The sequence below is a fragment of the Geotrypetes seraphini genome, chromosome 3, assembly GCF_902459505.1.
Source record: "Geotrypetes seraphini chromosome 3, aGeoSer1.1, whole genome shotgun sequence".
Classification (NCBI taxonomy): domain Eukaryota; kingdom Metazoa; phylum Chordata; class Amphibia; order Gymnophiona; family Dermophiidae; genus Geotrypetes; species Geotrypetes seraphini.
The window spans coordinates 150,395,819-150,416,936 of record NC_047086.1 but is presented as its reverse complement, the minus strand read 5'-3'; the positions used below and the strand labels follow the sequence as shown (position 1 = coordinate 150,416,936).

Sequence of the window (21,118 nt, the reverse complement as noted above, 5' to 3'; positions counted from 1 at the left end):
TATCTAAGCCTGCCTGAAGAAAAGCCAGGACCACCGAAATGGGAGCTTGCTCAGGCTCTACTTGGTCCTTAGCGCACCACTGTTGGAAAGCCTTCCAGGTCTTTACATAGGAAGCCACAATAGAGAGTTTCTTGGACTTCAAAAGAATCGAGATGACATCTGAATAACTGCATCTCATCAAGGCTGAGCACCCAAGAGCCATAATGTAAGACCAAGTGCTGTGGGTTCTCCATGGGCACCAGACCCCGACTGAGAAGGTTGCGATGAAGAGGGAGTTTGAGCTTCCTGTCCCGCTGAAAATGAACGAGATCTGCATACCAAGGGTGATGAGGTCAGTCCGGAGCAACTAGAATCACAAGGCCGGGATGCATTGCTATCCAGTGGATGACCCTACCAACCACAGAGGGAACACAAAGGAGATCGTGAGTCAGCCAGGGCAGAACCAAGGCATCCAGCCCTAAGCTTCCATGCCAAATAAAGTCCAGGGAAAATTCATATCTTGTGTCCACTGTAGGGTCCTGCTGAGGTGCCCGCACTGCACCCAGAAAGTCCCGACTTGAAACACAGGTATTTGGCGCCAGACTCCAGAACGGCCTCTGGGTGAGACTTTTCCCAAATTCAGACCAGCTCCCCAGCATTGGAAGAGGCCAAGCCCGAAGCTCCAAGCTCTTGCCCCCTCCCCCAGCATGGCATGCGACACACGGTCACTGATCTAGCCCAATCCAGCACAATCAATGCACACATTCAACAGATTAAGGGCTGAGGAGTCCATCCCAAATCGAGGGGTTTTGAGGCAGAAATAAAACTTTGAAAAAAAGATTGATAAGAATCCAAGATGGCCGCCACCAGGGAATTTGTGCCAAAAATGGCAAAAAGAAAAAATCCGAAACTAAAAAAATTGCGATTTAGGGTTTTGGGAGGTGGGAGACCTGAACTCTATCTTTAGAAGCTCAGAAAAATGAGTTTTGCCACACTTCTACATACCACCTTCAAAGCTCCCATAGGAAATAATAGAGGTGTACTAAGTCTGACATGCTTACATGTCAGCTCTGTTACACTGCAGCTGAAAGGAGAAAAGGATTTTCTGCCTCAGAAACTGCTTCAAATGATCAAACTTGAATATCTTCAGACTGCGACTCCAACTGTAACCTCCGCCCCTATGAACCTACTCCAAGATGTTCTTGGAAAGGACACTTGTGTTTCAGGTAACCAAAGGTGAAATTATCTTTCAAGCCTTACCTTATTGTTCATTTAGAAAATTAGTTAAGATCTATTTGGTTTGATAAATTTTTAGCTTGATTTGTTCGGTTTTAAAGCAGTATTATTTTGTATTCCTTATCCAATTGTATCTTTTCACAAAACTGTATTTCTTCACTGATTGTCCAGTTCTATTTTATGTGAACTGCCTAGAACTGCTGGTGTTGGTGGTATACAAGAATAAAGTTGTTATTATTATTATTAAAAGTAGCCTGGCACTAGACCACCAGAGGGGGGGACAGGGTACAGAGCCTGGCAGGGAGGGGTGACAGGGTGAAGAGCTTGGCAAGGAGTGTGGGGTTGGGAGCAGAGCCTAGCAGGAGAATTTGGTTCAGAATGGTTTTTTTCTTGTTTTCCTCCTCTAAATATAGGGTGTGTCTTATGAAGCGAAAAATATAATACTTGTACAAAAATGCCTTTTTTGTTGGTTGCTCTAAAAATGGGTTTAGCTTAGAGCAGTGGTCTCAAACTCAAACCCTTTGCAGGACCATATTTTGGATTTGTAGGTGATTTGAAGGTACTTGGAGGGCCTCAGAAAAAAATAATGTCTTATTAAAGATTTATAGTTTATAAATCTTTCCTTTTCGCTAAGTCTTAATAATAATATTGTCATTTATAGCTAAAGAGACATATGATCAAGAAACTGTTTTATTTTACTTTTGTGATTATGATAAACATACTGAGGGCCTCAAAATAATACCTGGCGGGCCGCATGTGGCCCCTGGGCCGTAAGTTTGAGACCACTGGCTTAGAGGAAAGCTCCATTTAAGAAATGGGCTTAGCTTGCCCTTAAGCATAGCTTAATAAAAGGACCTTTAAATGAGAGTGCGAGGAAGGTCCAAGATCTGCTATGAATTGTGTTTTTCAATGGGGAAGTATAAGGGGAAAGTTTGTCTCTGCTGGAATGGATTGCAGCAAGCAGTAATACCTGATTTGCTAATTTATATGAATTATTGCATTCATATAAAAAGGATGGAGGCGGACCAATGTTTGAAACCATAACATTGCATTTGTCAATAGCCTTTAGCTGTTATGAGACACAGCAATAGAGTCTGAAGTTTTACCTTCTACCATTTATGATCTATCAGTGCAAAGTTAATTTTTGTTTCATTCCACTTTTTTTGTGTATTTGATATTTGGTTGTGGAATTATTGTTTTTTGTTATGTTAGCAGCAGGAATATAGCCAGAAGTTGATTTGTGGTGACAGAGAGGGTTAAGGGGTGGAGTGGGGGGGGGGGGGGAGACGAGCATTTCTCCCCCACTGCTGCCACTGCTTCATCCCCAATCCTACCATTGCTAGTGTGGGATGCCCAAGCCCCACCAGTCAGTGTTTCACAGTTGCTATCTGAGAAGCAGAGAAACATGTGGACTACACCAAGCTCCACTGCCACCATATCTGATCATGCTCAGTCAAATACATGAACGGAGCGTGTGGCAGTGCTGGTATCAGCAGTTAGAACACCCTGCCAACGTCTGCTTCTCAGGCAACATGAGCTGGGCTTCAGCAGTGAAACTCTTTGGCTGGTGGGGCTTGAGCACACCTGCCAGCCATGTAATGCTGCCATAATGTTGATGGGGGCCAACTCCCCCCCATTATGGTGTAGCAGTAGAAGCTCATGTCATTTCTATGGGAGGAAGCCAGCTGAAATATCTTTGTGTAACCTTTGGGGTACTCTGACTGAGTACATATATCCATTTCCACTTTGTCTTTACTTACCTTTGATATTTAGTTAAGAAGAAATGCGAATGCAGGCTAAATTGAAGAGGAACATGTGAGACATTCGGAAAAGGCCAAATATCTACACAGTTGTAGCATTTGCAATCTGTGTTCTGTTATGTCCCTTCTGGATTCAGTATGCTAGGTGTTCAATCCCTTTCCACAATCTGGGAGTTGCAGAAATCCAAACACTTTTCTGAGCATGTGCTCCTCCTAACTTAGAGAGAGTTAGAGCCCCCTGTAGTTTCAATTTCTGTAAGTAATCCATGCAGAATCTTCTGCTCTGCTCTGCTTCTTTTTCTTGCTAAAAGTTTGTCTTTTTTTTGTGTATATGGCTAAGTGCCGTGAGATCCCTTTGTGGTGGTCCTCTGTCGGAGGAAAGGATGCAGTTCCACGGAGCCGGACTGCTATGTGCCACCCTTCTTAGACTCTGGGTCCATTGCCCTCTGACCTTGTCAAGGGTTTAAGTGCAGGCTGTATGCATCCCAAGTAAAAAAAGTGGTGAAAAAAAGTGCATCTTATGGAGCAAAAAATACGGTATTTGAATTTCTGTGGCATGCTGTTTATATTAGTGTGTGCTCAATAAAAAAACAAACCCAAAAACAAATTACTGTGTGAGCACTTACTGTCTCCTATTTAGGTGGTGTTATGGGCTTCCACATTATGAATGCGCTAACCATGCTCATTCTCTACTGAATAGTGCTTCCATACTCATTCTCTGCTTCTGACATGCCCCACAAAAAAAATACATAAAAATTACCTCATGGTTAACACATGCAGATAGCAAAACTAATGTAGAACGCTTTAGCACATCCTGTGTTAGGCCATTTTTGCTGCATTAGGTATGCATTAGCACCAAACACAACTTTGTAAAACAGCCCCAAAGGATTACAAAGTTACTGAATGAGCTATTCTCGGATTAAATCTCATTAAAACAGATGCACTAGGTAAACTGTGAGAAATGCTTTTTCCTAAAATCAGTGGCGTACCAAGGGGGGGGGCGGGAGGGGCGGTCCGCCCCGGGTACCAAGCCCTGAGGGGGTGCTCCCGGTCCGGTCCAGTTCCCCCCCCCTGCGCCGGGTGTCGCGTCTGGAAACAGCCTGCAGCAAGATCGCGATGCCAGAGATCTTTGCCTGCTTCGACTGTTTCCTCCGCCACGGTCCTGCCCCTCCTCTGATGTCAGAGGAGGGGCGGGACCGCGGCGGAGGAAACAGCCGAAGCAGGCAAAGATCTCTGGCATCGCGCGATCTTGTTGCAGGCTGTTTCCCCAGGGCAGTAGCGTACCAAGGGGGGCGAGGGGGAGGTCCATCCCGGGTGCCGCCTTAGGGGGGGGGGTGCACAGCTGGCCCGGTCCCTATCGCGCTCCTACCCTCCCAGCGAAAGCAGCATCGGCGCCATTATCGAAAAAGGTAATGGCGCCAGGCCTTGGAGCACCAAGGCAGACCGCTTCTCCCCCCTCCCAGCCGAAACCCCGCTGACCATCCTATCTCTCCTCCCCCAAGTGAACCTTTCCGACCCTCCCAGCGAAAGCAGCAAACCTCCCTCCAGTAGCGTCGGCTTTATCCTCCCTCTGCCGCATCACTGATGACGTCATCAGTAACGCGGCAGAGGGAGGAGAAAGCCGCGAAGGAGGTTTGCTGCTCTCGCTGGGAAGGTCGGAAAGGTTCACGGAGGGGGGGGGAGATAGGAGGGTCAGCGGGGGTTCGGCTGGGAGGGGGGAGAAGCGGACTGCCTCGGTGCTCCATTACCTTCTTCGGGCAGCAGCAGCGTTTACAATTCGCTGCTGTTGCCGGCTTCAGGCCTTGTTCTCTGCCTGGTCCTGCCTACTTCCAGTTTTCATGAAGACAGGACCCGACAGAGAGGAAGGCCTGAAGCGGGCAACAGCAGTGAATTGTGAATGCTGCTGCTGCCCGATGAAGTTCAGGACATCAGGACATCGGGGAAGGAGCAGGAAGAAATCGGCTGCTGGCTTTGTGCGGGCTAGGGGGAGAGAGAAAGAAAGGAAAAAATAAAGAGGGGGGGCCAGGGGGAAAGAGAAAGAAAGGCAGAAAGAAAGAGGGGGACCAAGGGGAGAGAAAGAAAGGCAGAAATAAAGAGGGGGTCAAGGGGGAGAGAAAGAAAGGCAGAAAGAAGGGGGAGAGAGAAAGAAAGGCAGAAAGAAAGAGGGGGACCAAGGGGAGAGAAAGAAAGGCAGAAATAAAGAGGGGGGCCAGGAGGAGAGAGAAAGAAAGGCAGAAATAAAGAGGGGAGCCAGGGGGAGAGAGAAAGAAGAAGGACCAGAAGAAGGACCAGAGACTCATGAAATCACCAGACAAAAAAGTAGGAAAAATGATTTTATTTTCAACTTAGTGATCAAAATGTGTCCGTTTTGAAAATTTATATCTGCTGTCTATATTTTGCACTATGGCCCCCTTTTACTAAACCGCAATAGAGTTTTTTAGCGCAGGGAGCCTATGAGCGTCGAGAGCAGCGTGGGGCATTCAGCGCAGCTCCCTACGCTAAAAACCGCTATCGCAGTTTAGTAAAAAGGGAGGGGGAATATTTGTCTATTTTTGTATAGTTGTTACTGAGGTGACATTGCATAAAGTCATCTGCCTTGACCTCTTTGAAAACCCGCGGAATATAAATGATAATTAACATTTTCTCTGCGTACAGCGTGCTTTGTGTTTTTAAAATTTTATTGTTGGTAGATCATTTTGACTTGGCCACAAAGGTAAGGGGGAGGGAGGGAGGGGAACTGCTGAAAGACATCTAGTAATCCTTGTAGGCTTGACTGCAGGGAATTATTTTTGTAAAATCATGTTTTGTTATGTGACTGGCATTATCTAGACTTTAATTTCTATGAATGAATAGAATGAAAATGATATAAAATTACTTGCTTGTTTTTATGTGCGTGCGCTGAAGGAAAGTGGAGAGAGAGTGGGCTGAGGATGCTGAAGGGAAATGGGGAAGAGAGTGGGGAGAAGACGCTGATTTATAAATTGACAATTGTACAGAATATTGTTTCTTTTTATACTTTAATATAAACAATTCAAGGCTTGTGTGGATGGAATCAGGTGGTTTGCGGGGATGGGGACCGAGCTTACGGGGATTAGTCCAATAAAATGGTATTTTTTTATTTCTCATTATTTGTTTTATTTTTATTTGTTAATTTATAAAGTGGTGATTGTTATGTATCAGGTTTTTCAAATTTACATCTACTGTCTTTATATTTTGCACTGTATTAGAGGACATGTGTTACTGTTTTTTGTGGTGTTGCATTGTATCCAGGGTCTGGTTTCTTGGCGGATCAGTTTAACTTTTGTCTACATATTTCTATTTTTAGTTTGTGATTATTCCATTTTGTGCGAGGGTGTATCTCTGTTCTGTGTGTTCTGAAAAAGACATAGTTTTCAGTTGGCATTGACTACAGGACCAATTGACTGTGCGGGATCTGGCTTGTTTAGTTTTACAATGTATGTGTTGGTGTTCTAGTGCTCACTGCAATGTTTAAGATGCAGCCTTTTCCTAGGTACACTCTTGTGGTGCGATATGTAGATTGGTACTAAAAATCATATTTTTCATATAGATGGGGGGGGGTGTCAAAAAATGATGGGCCCCGGGTGCCACATACCCTAGGTACGCCACTGCCTAAAATACATATGTTTAATATACCTCCTCATTCATATTTTAAAAAAGTAAGACAAGACTACAAGAATTTCACAAATCTTTTTGCTTCTGCAATTTTAAAATAGAAATTGTAAGATAAATGGAATATGGACTATCATGGAAAAAATTATGCAAATAAACCTGAAGGGGCTGAAATCTGGTTCTTCAGTTTTCATAGTTCTTTTTACTATGGCAACCATTAAATTGCTAAACTAATCTGCAACTGAAGTTAAGTAGTTTAATACAACATGCAGATTAACAATAACTTTTTTTTTTGTTTTCTGAAGTTCTTAAATATGTTTCCTACAGGGCTTTAATGAATCAACTAAACAAATCACATTTCCAGCTGCTACATCTAAGAAAGGCTTAATTCATCAAGTTCCTACAGCTAAAGGAGCAGTAAGTAGAACAAAGCTAAGTGAAAATGCAGATAACACATACTACTATAAAGCACAGCTACTTACTGTTAACAGGTGTTATCCAGAGACAGCAGGCAGATATTCTCACATGTGAGTGATATCATCTATGGAGCCTGGTATGGACTGTGATAAAGTATATCACTTTAAGCTTTTAGCAAAAGCTTTGCGACTGCCTGCACTGCACATGTACAAGTGCCTTTCCACCCAATGCCAGCTCGTGAGGTCATCCATCTATGCCCAAGTGAAGAAGCCAACTAGGGGAGGTGGGCGGGTTGTGAGAATATCTGCCTGCTGTCCCTAGAAAAGTAACTGTGCTTTATCCTTAGACAAGCAGGCAGCATATTCTCACACATGGTATTCCAGTGTTTTAGTACCTGGCAACCATTGTGAATTGCTGCCAGATACTAGCCCTGAAGCTTTCCAGCGTCTACGTTTCGCTCCCTCTGCCACAACTTCCTGTTTCCGGAAGAGCGGGACATGACAGATGGAAAGAAGTTGCGGCAGAGGGAGTGGGACGTTGGAGAAGCAAAGTTTTGGGTATTGTTGGAAACTTCAGAGAGAGGTTTGTAGGTAGGACATGGAAATGGGGCATTTGAGAATGAGAGAGAGAAGTTGGGCCGCGGACGGGGAAACTGGGGAGAATGAAGAAAGAGGAAGATATGCCAGACCATGGGGAGGGGGAAGACAAAGAGTGAGAGAGACAGAAAGACATGTAATGCTAGTAGAAGGAAGATAGAGAAAGGGAGAAACCTCAAACAAAGGGGAGGCAGAAGTTGGACTTGGGGGGGGGGAGAGAGATAGATAGAGAGAGAGAGAGATAAACCTGGAAGAAAGGAGAATAAATGCTGGACATGGGTGTGTGTGTGTGTTGTAAGCAGAAGAAAGAGAGAGAGGTCTAGACCAATAGGGAAAGACAGGAGGCAGATGCTGGACTATGGGAGGTACAGACAGACGAGACAGAGGGTGAGAGACCCTAAAAAAGAACAGATAGATGCAAGATCATAACAGAGGAGAGAGACGTTGCCAATAGTGGTGGAGGAGAGAGGAAGAAAAGTTGAACTCATGGAGGGACAGAGATATGTTGGTTGGGGAAGGGAATGAGGTTCGGAGAGGAAGCATGCAGGAGGCAGAAAGAAAGAAATGTTGGATGCACGGTCAGAAGGAAGTCCAACCACAAACTAATTAAATCAAAGGTAGGAAAAATGATTTTATTTTCAATTTAGTGATCAAAATGTGTCAGTTTTGAGACTTTATATCCGCTGTCTATATTTTGCAATATATTTGTCTTTTTTCTATAGTTGATCTTTTTCTATAGTTGATCTCTTTGAAAAATAAAAGAAATATAATAATTAACATTTTTTCTGATACAGTGTGCTTTGTGTTTCTTTTTTTTATATTTTGGTTGCCATTATGAATTAATAAGATTAAATTGTGTGCACATGAAAAATGAATGGAAGAACTTGCATTACAATTAGTATTATTATAATGGGGTTAGGGGGCGGAGCTTGGGCTGGGGTACTCGGTTGGTATTTGTTAGACTTAGGGGGTACTTGGCTTGATGAAGTTGAGAAACACTGGTCTAGGTGACTATGGAGTTCACTCAGCAAGGGCCCCTTTTACAAAGCCACAGTAGTGATTCTCCCATGGCAAATGCACCAAAGTCCATTCAATTCCTATGGGCTTCAGTGCATTTGCTGTGGCAGATTTGCTATTGCAACTTCATATAAGGAACCCTAAGGCAGGAACTACTGTCTCTATGCTATGTCTTAAAGATTGCTGGGGATGCAAAGCATTAACTAATTCAACATGAGTTTGAAGTTGGTTGAATACCATTCTCTCAAGTAAGGTAGCTTTGAAAGAAATGGACGGTTTGATACTGGCCAGTAGTTATTCGGAATAAGAGAATCTGCATTACTTTTTTTCAAGGGCGGCTTAAATGCTACTGTCAAACCTTAAAAAAGGAAGTCATATTGAGCATTGGAAAATAATTAATAATAATTAACTAATAAAAATAGTGCACATTTAATTTTCCCCACCACCAAATTTCCTTGCCCCAGCCAAGCTATTTTTTCATGCCACCTGGCTGGAAAAAATTTCTGGGGAGAACACTGGACTCACTGGCTTTAGTAAAGGGGATGGAGGGAGAATTGGCCTCTAAGGAAACAAACGATTGTTGCCTCACAAGAAAATCAGATATATAGTGAGAGCTGCAACCTTGGATCATGTTTATGACCTGCTTAGTAAGGGTTCTAATGCATTGATCATGCAATTTGATTTGAGCAGTGCCTTTTAATTTAGTGGATCACATTAAACTTCTGAATTGTTTGGATTCTATTGGGATACATGGAAAAGTGTACAATTGGTTTGAAGGCTTATCAATTCATCAGGTTAGATTCAATGACAAATTTTCTGGAAAGTGGAAGAGTCCATGCGGAGTGCCACAGGGCTCCCAACTTTTCCCTTTGTTATTTAACGTTTATTAGTCTTCTCTGGGCTCAAAATCTGCTTCCTTAGGACTAAAAATATTTAGCTATGAAGACATTACTATTATCTTGCCATTCACCCTTTCCATTTTTTTTCAGAAATGAAACAGAGGATATATTTAAGATCATTGAGGATATATTTAAGATCATTGAAAGATGAAGTCAGAATTTAGGCTGAAATTGAACCCATAAAAGACAAAATTTGTCATTGCATCCTCAGGTCTAATATCTGGCAATTAAATGGTCTAATATCTGGCAACTAAAATTCAATGCAAAAAAGTACAGAGTAATGCATTTGGGGATTAGAAATCGGAAGGAGCTGTATGTGCTGGGAGGTGAAAGGCTGATATGCACGAATGGGGAGAGGGGCCTTGGGGTGATAGTGTCTGAAGATCTAAAAGTGAAGAAACAGTGTGACAAGGCAGTGGCTGTTGCCAGAAGGATGCTAGGCTGTATAGAAAGAGGCGTGACCAGTAGAAGAAAGAAGGTGTTGATGCCCATGTACAGGTCGATAGTGAGGCCCCACTTAGAATATTGTGTTCAAATATGGAGACCGTATCTAGCGAAGGACATAAAAAGACTTGAAGCAATCCAGAAGAAGGCGATGAAAATAATAGGAGGTTTGTGCCAGAAGACGTATGAGGAGAGACTGCAAGCCTGAATAGGTATACTCTAGAAGAGGAAAGGAGCGACAGGGGAGATATGATTCAGACGTTCAAATACTTGAAAGGTATTAACGTAGAACAAAATCTATTCCAGAGAAAGGAAAATGGTAAAACCAGAGGGCATAATTTGAAGTTGAGGGGTAGTAGATTCAAGAGTAATGTTAGGAAATTCTTCTTTACGGAGAGGGTGGTGGATGCGTGGAATGCGCTCCCAAGGGAGGTGATAGAGAAGAAAAAGGTGACTAAACTAATCCTTAGGCTTATATACTGCATCTTCTCTAAAAACAGTAGAGCTCGCCACGGTTTACAAAAATTAGAAAAGAGAACAAATACAATGTGGATTTGGAATAGTATGGAGAGGAGCGGAATTTATTGTCAAATATGTTTTATTGAGCTTAACAATGGAAGGCACAGAAACACAGGGTAATCCAGAGAACAAGCTCACTTTAAGTCAACATAGAACACAATGTGAAGCAACCACCCCCACCTGCATACCCCCACAATCCACATGTGATCCCCAACGTTGATACAGCAAATGAAACCGGCCAAAAAACAAGCAATAAACAACCGCCCAATAACATGGTGCGTGCAGAAGGAACACAACTTACCACCCCTCCAACCCTCCCCCAATCCACCCCAGTCCTCCTTCAAGCCCAGCCCAAAAGAACCAATCAAGGAAGAAAGGCAAATATATTCAGAACAGACAACAGGTGCAGAAAGTAGTCCAAATCAACAATTCAGAAGGCGGCTACGTGCCACCAGAGACACAGTGTTCCAAAAAGGCTCCCAGGTGCGTTGGAAAGTCTGGCCAGGCAGTGAAGAAAAGTCTTGTATATCTCGAAGTTCCCACATCAAAAGGGTGATCATATGGCATCGCCAGAGGGAATAGTCAGGTCCCTCCATTTCCAGCCACTTAAGCAAAATACACTTGAGGGCTATCACCACGGTCCACCTAAGAAATGCAGCAGTCCCCGATCTGCGAGGCATAAAATGAATAGAGACACCAAAAAGAAACAAAGGGGAACGTTGAAGAACAACATTCCAAATACTTTCAACAAACAGAAAAATAGCTTCCCAAAAGGACTGGATAATTGGACAGCATCAGGGGCGTCACAGAGGAGGGGCGGGACCGTGGCGGAGGAAGCAGCGCAGGGATCGCTGGCATTGCGATCCCGCTGAAGGCTGCTTCTCCACCGCAAACGGTGCAGGGGAGCCGGGGGGAGAATCTGGACGTCGGGGGGGGGGGGACCGGACGCCAACGGCTTCAAGGCTGGGAGCACCCCCTCAGGGCTTGCACCCGGGGCGGACCTCTCCCCCCCCCACCCCCCTTGGTACGCCACTGCCCCTCACCCTTTTACAAAACTGTAGTGTGGTTTTTAGCCATGGCAGTAACAGCTCAGACGCTCAGGGTTGGCGCTAAACAATGCTCTATGGTTTTGTAAAAAGGGGAGATAACAGAAATACATAGACAAAAGTTAAAACTGAACCACCAAGAAGCTGTACTCTGCATACAATGCAACGCCACAGAAACAGTGACATATGTCCCCTAATATTGCACAAAATATAATGATAGCAGATATAAATTTGAAAAAACAAACAAACAGAGAAATATTGTAAAAACATAGAAACATGATGCCAGATAAAGACCAAATGGCCCATCTGCAGTAAACATCTCTTCCTCTCTCTGAGAGATCATCACTTTACAAATTAAAAAAAATATCCCCCCTCCTTTTATGAAACTGCATTACAGGTTTTTTTTTATTGCAAGTTGTGGCGGTAAAAAAACTCTGTAGCTTCATAAAAGGGAGCCAATTTGTGTTTTTTTGTTTTTTTTTTTTGGGGGGGGGAGGAGATTAAAACAAAAATGGAAAATAAGATACCATTTTTTTGAACACATTTTTCAATTGGCTTTCAGAGGCCAGAACCTTTTTCTCAGGTTAGTAAAGTATACTGCTGTTACAGTATCCTGTTCTGACCTGAGGAAGGGGTTTTTGAATTAGTCAAAAATGTATTATAATAAAAAGGATCACCTTATTTCCATTTTCTAAATATAAATATTTATCAACATAGCTACAATACTACTTTATCCTAAAGTTAAAAAAAATAAATAGAAATTTTTTTTCTACCTTTGTCTTCTCTGGTTTCTCCTTTCCTCATCTTCTTGTCACTCTCTTCTTTCCATCCACTACCTGCCCTCTCTATGGCGTCTTCTCTCCTTCTATGCCCCTTCCAGAAACTGTATGCCTCCCCCTTCCTTCTCCCCCTTCACCTCCATTGGTCTGGCATCCATCTTCTTCCTGTCCCTCCCCTCCTTCAATGGTCTGGCATCTCTCACCTCCCCTTCCCTCTCTCACCTCCCCATGATCTGGCATTTCAATCTCTCCTCTCCTTTCCCTTTTCTTCCCTCATCTTCCTTCTCAATGTATTTTCTGCATCTGTCTAGATTAAGTTCTTATTACCCTGTCATCAATTTCCCTTTTCACTGTCTATCTACAGTTTGCCACCTCTTTCCCTCAAACCTTCCAGTATTTCACTAACTCAATCTTCTTCCCCCCATCATGTGCCCTCTTTTTATTTATCTCCTCCTTCCATCATGTGCCCTCTTTTTCTACTCCTTCCAACCAGCATCTTCTCTTCTCTGTCCACTTCCATCCAGTGTCTGCCCCCTCTCTCCACTTCCATTCAGTGTCTTTATCTCCTCCCCACTTCCTTCCTGCATCTGCTCCCCTCTCTCCCCTCCCCACTCCCATCCTGCAACTGCTCCTCTCTCTCGCCTCCCCACTTCCACCCAGCATCTGCTCCCCTCTTTCTCTCTCCCATCCACACTTCCATCCAACATAGGCCTCCCCTCTACCCTATCCACTAGCATTCAATGTCTGCCCTTTCTCTATCTCCATCCACCCCTCTTCCATCAGCATCTGCCTCATTTCTTTCCCTCCAACCCAATTCCATCCAGTATCCTTCCCCCCTTATGTCATCTCACTCCTTTCCCTGCACACCAATTCCATCAGCATATGCCCCTTTCTCTACCTCTACCACTCTTCCATACAAGTATCCCACTTCGTTCTCTCTCCCTCTATCCCAATGCCATGCAGCAAGGTCCCGCAATGATTATGGCTGCAGATTCTGCTCCAGAATAAGTGACACTGAAGAGGATGCACCAGCAGCCGCAGGGAGGTACAGCAAGGTCCCATGATGATTGCGGCTGCAGGTCCACCCCCTCCAACATCACTTACTTGTTCCGGAGCAGAGCTGGCAGCCGCAGTCATTGCGTGACCTTGCTGTACCTCCCCATGGCTGCTGACTCTGCTCCGGAACAAATAAGTGATTTTGGAAGGGGTGGATCAGCAGCCATGGGGAGGTGCAGGAAGATCCTGTGGCAGACTAAGCAGGAGATTCTGGACCCGGTGTGCCGGCTGTACACCTCTTTGGGGCATGCACCCAGGGATGACCACCCATCCCTTGGTACACCACTAGGCAGAAGTCAATCAGTCTAACAAAAGACCTTTTACTTAGAATGCCACTGCAAGCAGACTAAATGACTCCTAAAAGACAAGTACTTAAGATGAACAAAAAACTTTTTTGCATAGTACTAACGAGTATCCTGAAGTTAAATAATACTATTATAATTAATAAGGAGAGAAGGTATGTTTTAAAATTTCATACCATGAAGTTACATACCCACATTAAGAGGCTAAATTGTCCACCCTGCTTTTCAAACAGAACCCACAAGACTAGAAGAAAAAAAGAAAAAATAATAATGGGAGAAAGACCTCAGTCGTGCTTCATGGGTCTAAAAAAAACTCCCATTAGTGTATGCAACAAAACACTTTCAATTTCTTCCTGCATTAGCTCACTCTTTACTTCAATATGTCTATGATTAATAATTCCAATTTCCAATAAACAAATTCATAACAGATCACAAAAAACAAAAGGAATTGACCCCCCAAAATATTTACCACGATTTTTCACCAATTCATTTTTATTTTTATTAGTGCCATTTACATCACTGTGTCCTTTATCACACATCTTTCATACTCTTTGCATGTTAGATATCATTCACAGCCTTATATCTCATCATTCACTGTCTTATATCTCATCACCACTACCACTCATAATTTACATGCATTCTCAATGTACCCCTCATTATTTATAGGACCCCTGAAGAAGACTTTTTGTCAAAACACGGACCATGTTGGGTCCTGTATCCCAAGCGGACTAGGTCCTTTAAGGCTTTTATGTGGATAATCTATTTTTATGTGGATTTTTATGTGGATGATTTCTGTGTACCTTTGGAACTTTGACACTTTCAATAAAGTCCATTTTGGAACATCGTCACGCCAGAGATTTTTGGGTTTTCTTTATAACAGATGACAAAACAGGTCCTGGGTAAGCCTCATTATGCACTTTAGAATTAAATAACAACTTAGCTCAAGCTTCATAAGAGAGTACCGTATTTTTCGCTCCATAAGATGCATGATGCACCTGACCATAAGAAGCACTCATCTCTAGAGGAGGAAATACCAAGAAAAACAAATTCTGAACCAAATGGTGTACCCTGTTCCCTGTCCCCCCCCCCTGGTGGTCTAGGCCGTAACAGGGTACAGGGCACATCTAATGGTAGGCAGCCTCAAGCCAGCCAGCCAGCTCCAGGCCAACCAGCCAGCCAACTCCAGGCCAATCAGCCAGCCAACCCCAGGCCAGCCAGCCAGCAAGCTCTAGGCCAACCAGCCAGCCCCCAGACAAGGCCCCCCCCGTACCTTTTAAAATTCTGCCATCAGCCGGCTTCGCTACCTCCCTCCTTGCTGCAGCAACTTTCGCTCTTCCGGGCTCATTTCCCAGCCAGCGGCAAAACAAATCAGCAGTGCGGCCATCGGGAGCAAGCTTTACGCTCTCTCACTCGGCCCTGCGCTGCTTTCCGAATGGCTGCCGTAAGTTCTTGCAACTCGCAAGAACTTACGGCAGCCATTTGGAAAGCAGCGCGGGGCTGAGCGGGAGAGCGTAAAGCTTGCTCCTGACAGCCGCGCTGCTGATTTGTTTCGCTGCTGGCTGGGAAATGAGGAGCTGGCTGGATCACCAGGTAAAAAAGGGGGAACGGCAGATGGACGGATTGGAGTGGGGGTTTGGTTTGTTTTTTTTTTTAAAAAGGTGGTGCGGCGGCAGCGGGCAAGTGGGTTTAAAAAGGAGGTGCAGCGGTAGCGGGCGGGTTTAGAAAGGTGGTGCGGCGGCAGCGGGCAGGTGGGTTTAAAAAGGAGGTGGTGCGGAAGCATCAGCGGGTGGGTGGGTTTAGAAAGGTGGTATGGTGGGTGGGTTTTACAATGGTACGGGGGGGCGAGGGGGTAACAAAATTTGTACCTTCGCTTCATGAGACGCACCAAGATTTCCACCCACTTTTGGGTGGAAAAAAAGTGCGTCTTAAGGAGCGAAAAATATGGTAAATCACAATACAAGCCCTAAACTTTCAAAAGATATGATAAAGACAGGTGCTTGAAGTATATCAAAGGAATTCAGAAATTGAAATACTAAATTGTGACACAGATACATACTGGAAGATAATATTTTTAGAACGAACTCCCTTGTATAAAGACAGGCTACAGTGCCCTGATCTCTACCCCCACCTCCCCTTTTTCTTCTTCCACACCTACCCATTCTGACATACACACCATTCATTTAGGCAGGACACAGGCAGCTCTTTCTGCTCTGCTCTCATATTCCCCTGCACATATACACCTCTTCTCAGCCATTTTCAGAAGGCTAGACACATTTTCTTATACACATACAGAAGCAGCTCTAAATCCAATGAATGCTCTATATTTGTAAAGGCCTATTCCTATATACAGTAATATACTTTTTCTGCACCACCTGATTGTTCTCTTGTTAATTTACTTCCCTCTACCTCTAAGGCATGAACCCAGTACCCAAAATAGACTAGACAATACAAAAACACAAAACTCAAAACATTACAACCAGCATCCTAGATCTAATGAAAATATGTTGGGGCCTGAGAAGATATGCTGGATTATGTTGACTATTAGAGTACTGGCTGCAATTGTGAGGGTGAACCCTCTGCTTACTTATAAAAGTGGGGGATTTTTCCTTTTCTTCTTCTCTGCCTTCATAATGTGAACTTTTGTCATAGTGTTGATTTATTACTTAAATGTGTTGTACTTGGGGGTTTCTTTTTTCTATTGTTTTTACCTTCTCTGTTTTGGAGAACAAAAATTGTTATAAAACTTATCCAAGGAGACCAATTTCTGCCCAATGATATGCTACCCTGTGAGGCTTGAGAGTAAAGGATGACTGAGCCCTCAAGAGTAAAATTCAGGTTCAAAACAGGTGACCTGCAGGTACCACTATCTGCCACCTCATGTGGCAGTGACATACGGTGAAATATGGCAAGTGTGTCTGCCCCTTGAGATAAATGCAGGGCAGATGCGGGACATCCCCCCCTGCATTTTCTGCATAGGCTTTACACTTTCTACAAGTTAATCTTTGCAGTTAACAAATGGAAAATATTTTAGTAAAAGTGTTCCTAAGTGATGTATATGGTATAAGATGTGTGACAAGTGTTCATAGACTGCATGGGGATTTTACCTGTGATGCTTCTATGTCAACATTTAATAACTGGAAACTCAATGGACAATGACGTCTTTAAATGTATTTATTTACATAAGACAGGAGTAAGGTTTGGTACAGTACCAAACATGGAACACAGTGAATGCAATTTAAGTGATTGAATCATGCAATCAGACAAATCTTACCTTTTTAAGTTTAGCAATGCCCAAGGGATTCCAGTGGGGGTATTGAATGCTGCAAGTAGTTTCTCTCCCAATTCCACAGCTTTTCTTCGAAATACCTGTAAAATAAATGAAAGACAATGTAATTAAACATGGGGGAAAAAAAAAACCAAAAACAAAACTTGTCTTACCTTCGTTTTCCTTCCTTTACTTATAAAATACGAGTCCTTCCAACACAAGGATAATACCAAATAAAAACCTAACATCAGAAATCTTTGCTAAGATCACTAACTTATGATTATGCGAACACCACCTTATAATCTCTACATGTCATGAATCATTGTCAAAATTACAAACTTCCTCTCAATATTTTGTTAATATTACAAATTCGTATGTCAGAATTTTAAAATTACCTCTATCTCTGTTAAAATGACAATACTGTCCACAATCATAAAATATATACTAGAATGGAAGTGAGAGAAAATGTCAATTGTAACCTCCCTGGAACTCCACACATAGGAGGATTTTGCAGGATAGAAGCCTACATACAACATCACATCTACCAATAGATGGAAATAGGGGACAGCAAATTTTACTCTGCTACATAAGACAATAAGCAGCTTGGTCAGTCAATATTTCACTAACAAAGCAGAAACATAAGGATGACCACATCAAAGTTATTTATTTAAGTATTTATGTTTAAATCGTATTTATTGAGCTAAATAAACAAGCACTGCCAACACAAAAGCCAACACATCCAAGTTGAATGGCAAAAATAATAAATAGCAAGTTCAAACAATTTTCATTTTTACCCACCAAACCCGCCCCCCTACCCAACCAAATCCAACAACAAGCCAAGGGAGCAAAATAAAAGAAGAAAAAGACAAGAGAGGAGGGGGCATAACAGCAAAAAGTACATTGCTTGACTCTCACAACATCTTAACAGTTCAAAAGTCTACTCGTTGCAATGGAGGAGAAAGTATTCCAAAATGGTCCCCAAATACGCAGGAACCGCCTGCCTGCGGGAGACTCCAAGGTACACAGCTGTGTACGTTCCATCTTCAATAAAGTGGTCATGTGCTGCCACCATTGTTAAGGAGTAGGAGCCGGCTGTTCTATCCAAAGCATCAAGATAGCCTTTTTTCCTTGAAGACTTACCTGTTGGAGAAAAGCCGGGTTACCTTTCAGTGTGGGAGATTGCAAAGAGAAAACATCAAACAAGATCAGTGCCTCCAACTTTACGTCACACTTCCAACGGGAGGAGAGGGTCCGCAACAACAGGTCCCAGAAGGTACCGGAGGGCACAACCAGAGCATGTGACCCAAAGTGGCCTCACAACCGCCACACTTGGGACAGCTGGAGGTCGGAGCTATCCCAACCAAGTAAGCCCTGTAGGGAGACATATGAAGATGGAGAGCAAATTTATATTGGAGCTCCCAGCAGGCTACATTAACTGTAACCTTATGAATAGCAAGAACAAAGGTCTTAAAGGTGGCCTCTGGCAAGGTGATGGAGAGATTGGACTCCCACGCTGCTCCATATGCTCGATATCCAAGAATAGGAGAGGAGTCTAAGAGCGCTTTATGGTGATAACTCAAAGGAACCTTGTTCTGGGTTCGCAAAGTGAAAAGCGATCCCAACGCCTCCTGGACGTCTTCAGTCAGATCAGTCCAGCAAAGACTCCTGATGTAATTGCGAAGTTGCAGGTAAGGAAATATATCCTGAGGAGAAAGGGAGAACTCCCGTTGTAAGTCTGAAAAGGGCATCATCTTGCCCTCCTCTGTGAGCACATGAAAAAGATACTGAATGCCTTTCTGTGCCCAGCGTTGAAAATCCGGAGAGGAAGTATCCACTGGAAAGTGCGAGTTATGTCTGATGGCCAGGTACGGGGAAACTTTAGCTGAAAAGTAGTAGCGTTGCAAAACCCATCTCCATGCAGCAACAGCCATAGGAAGCAGATGAGAAAGTGTGGCAACAGGCGGGGACGCAAGCCCTAGACATGGAGGTAACAACTGAAATGCGCAGAGTCTAGAAGTGACAATTCGAGGTTGGTATTAGTAAAGTCTTCAGCTGAACGAAACCAGTCACTGACATGCCGCATAGCACAAGCAACAGTAAGGAGTTTAACATTCAATAGGCCCAATCCCCCCATTGAGACCGGGGTACCAATAATTGTGTAAGGGAGCCGCGTCCTCTTTCCCTGCCACAGATAGGTTTGGAGATGCCGTCGTAATTTCCTCTCATCTCCAACCCTCAAAAATAGGGGCAGGAGTTGAAAGGTGTACAGCCATTTAGGAGCTAATTAAACAAATGAATTCTACCAAACAAGGAAAGAGGGTACGCTTGCCAAAGATTTAACTTCATAGCAGTATCTTGCAACAGAAGTTGGATATTGAGAAAATACAAGTGAGAGAGGTGGTTAGGAATTAAGATCCCTAAATATTTAATGTAGTCTGCCATCCACTGTAAAGGGAAGGGACCCCCCCAAGAAGCCCTAACCTCAGGAAGTAGGGGAAGAGCCTGGGACTTATGATAGTTCAATGTAAATCTGGAGAAGGCCCCAAAACGAGAGATAGTATCTAAGAGAATAGGAAGAGATTCCTGGGGGTTAGTTAAGAACAGCAAGAGATCATCTGCTTAGGCAAGGGCTTTGACTGAAACCTCAGACAGCGGGACCCCGCTGATGCCTGGGGACAGCCTAATCAGGGAAAGTAATGGTTCCAGGGTCAAAAGAAAAAGCAATGGGGAGAGGGGATACCCGTGTCTAGTGCCTCGGGCAATAAGAAAGGGAGGGGAGCAAATCCCATTAACTAACACACAAGCTGTTGGGTTATGATAAAGAGCTGTGATGACTTGGAGAAACATGCTTTGCATGCCCAAATAGGAAAGGACTCCAAATAAAAAGGGCCATAATATTTTAACAAAAGCCTTCTCGGCATCCAGGCTGACCACCATGGAGGGCACCCCATGATGTTGGCAATATGCCATAGCCACCAGCAATTTCCTGACATTTAGGACCGATTGACGGCCTCTAACAAAGCCCACCTGCTCCTTCCCAATCAATACCGGGAGAATCATGGCCAGCCTGGACGCCAATAATGTAGAAAATAACGTAAGATCGACATTTATTAAAGAGATCGGGCAATAGCATGTCACCAGTTCAGAATCCGCCATCGGCTTGGGAAGTAAAGTGATCAAAGCCGAATTAGCCTGGTCTGGGAACATACCCTTATGCAATGCAGTGTCATAGTAAGCCAGGAGGGGTTGGACCAAAGGAACCTGAAGTATCCTGTAAAACTCCCCAGAAAACCCATCAGGCCCAGGGGCCGAACCCAACTTGAGAGAAACTATGGCTTTTTGAAGTTCCAGGACCGTGAAGGAAGAATTCAAAATGTCTAAATGGGTGTTGAAAAGCTGAGGTAACAGACTGAAGCAAGAATTCTCCAATGGAGGCCTCGGAAGGAGAAACTCCCTTGTCATATAGTGAGGAGAAAAATTCAACAAACAGTGTGAAATACAGTCAGGTTTGGAATGCAGTGTGCCCGATGAGTCCTTAATGGCAGTAATATGCCTATGCCCCTCCCACGCTTTGACTATGGATGCTAGCAACTTCCCACTATTATTGCCATAATGAAAAAAATTTACCTTTTCTGTAAAGCAGCATGCGCGTGGTGCACTCATGGATCATGGAGTCCAGAGCCAACTGAGAGGTCAGCAATAGAGAATGACACGGTGACAAAATTCATCACTGTTCCCGTCCCCGCGGATAACCGCGGGAAATAATCCCATGTCATTTTCTAGTGTCTATTTCAACCTTGGTCCTTCTACACCAGCATTCTTCAAAGCAAAGCTTGCGGGTCAGTAGTTGTGCCCAATTATACTCTGATTCTTCCCTCTCTCCTTAAAGAATGACATGAAGATGGTTTCCCGCGGTTATCCGCGGGGACGGGAACAGTGATGAATTTTGTCACCGTGTCATTCTCTAGTCAGCAAGGCCTCCCTATGAGCCCACGAGGGACCCGAATGTATGCTGCCTTGTGTTTCCTAACTTGGCTTTCCAAACCCAAAATACCAGCAGCCAGCTGTTTATTGCAAGCACTAACGTAGGCAATGAAATAGCCCCTAATCACTGCCTTCCCCGCCGACCAAAACAAAAACGGGTCATTAAGATGAATCGAATTATTGTGAGCA

The 21,118-nt window shown here is 43.8% G+C and overlaps 1 protein-coding gene across 1 annotated transcript in view; it reads right to left on the bottom strand.

Moving 5' to 3' along the window:
- Positions 1-21,118, bottom strand: part of MAN1A1 (mannosidase alpha class 1A member 1) — a 260,475-nt gene that overhangs the window by 125,488 nt on the left and 113,869 nt on the right. Inside the window, exon 5 of the mRNA XM_033939003.1 lies at positions 16,952-17,046. Coding sequence (XP_033794894.1) covers positions 16,952-17,046 — 95 coding nt within the window. The remainder of the gene's footprint in view (positions 1-16,951; positions 17,047-21,118) is intronic.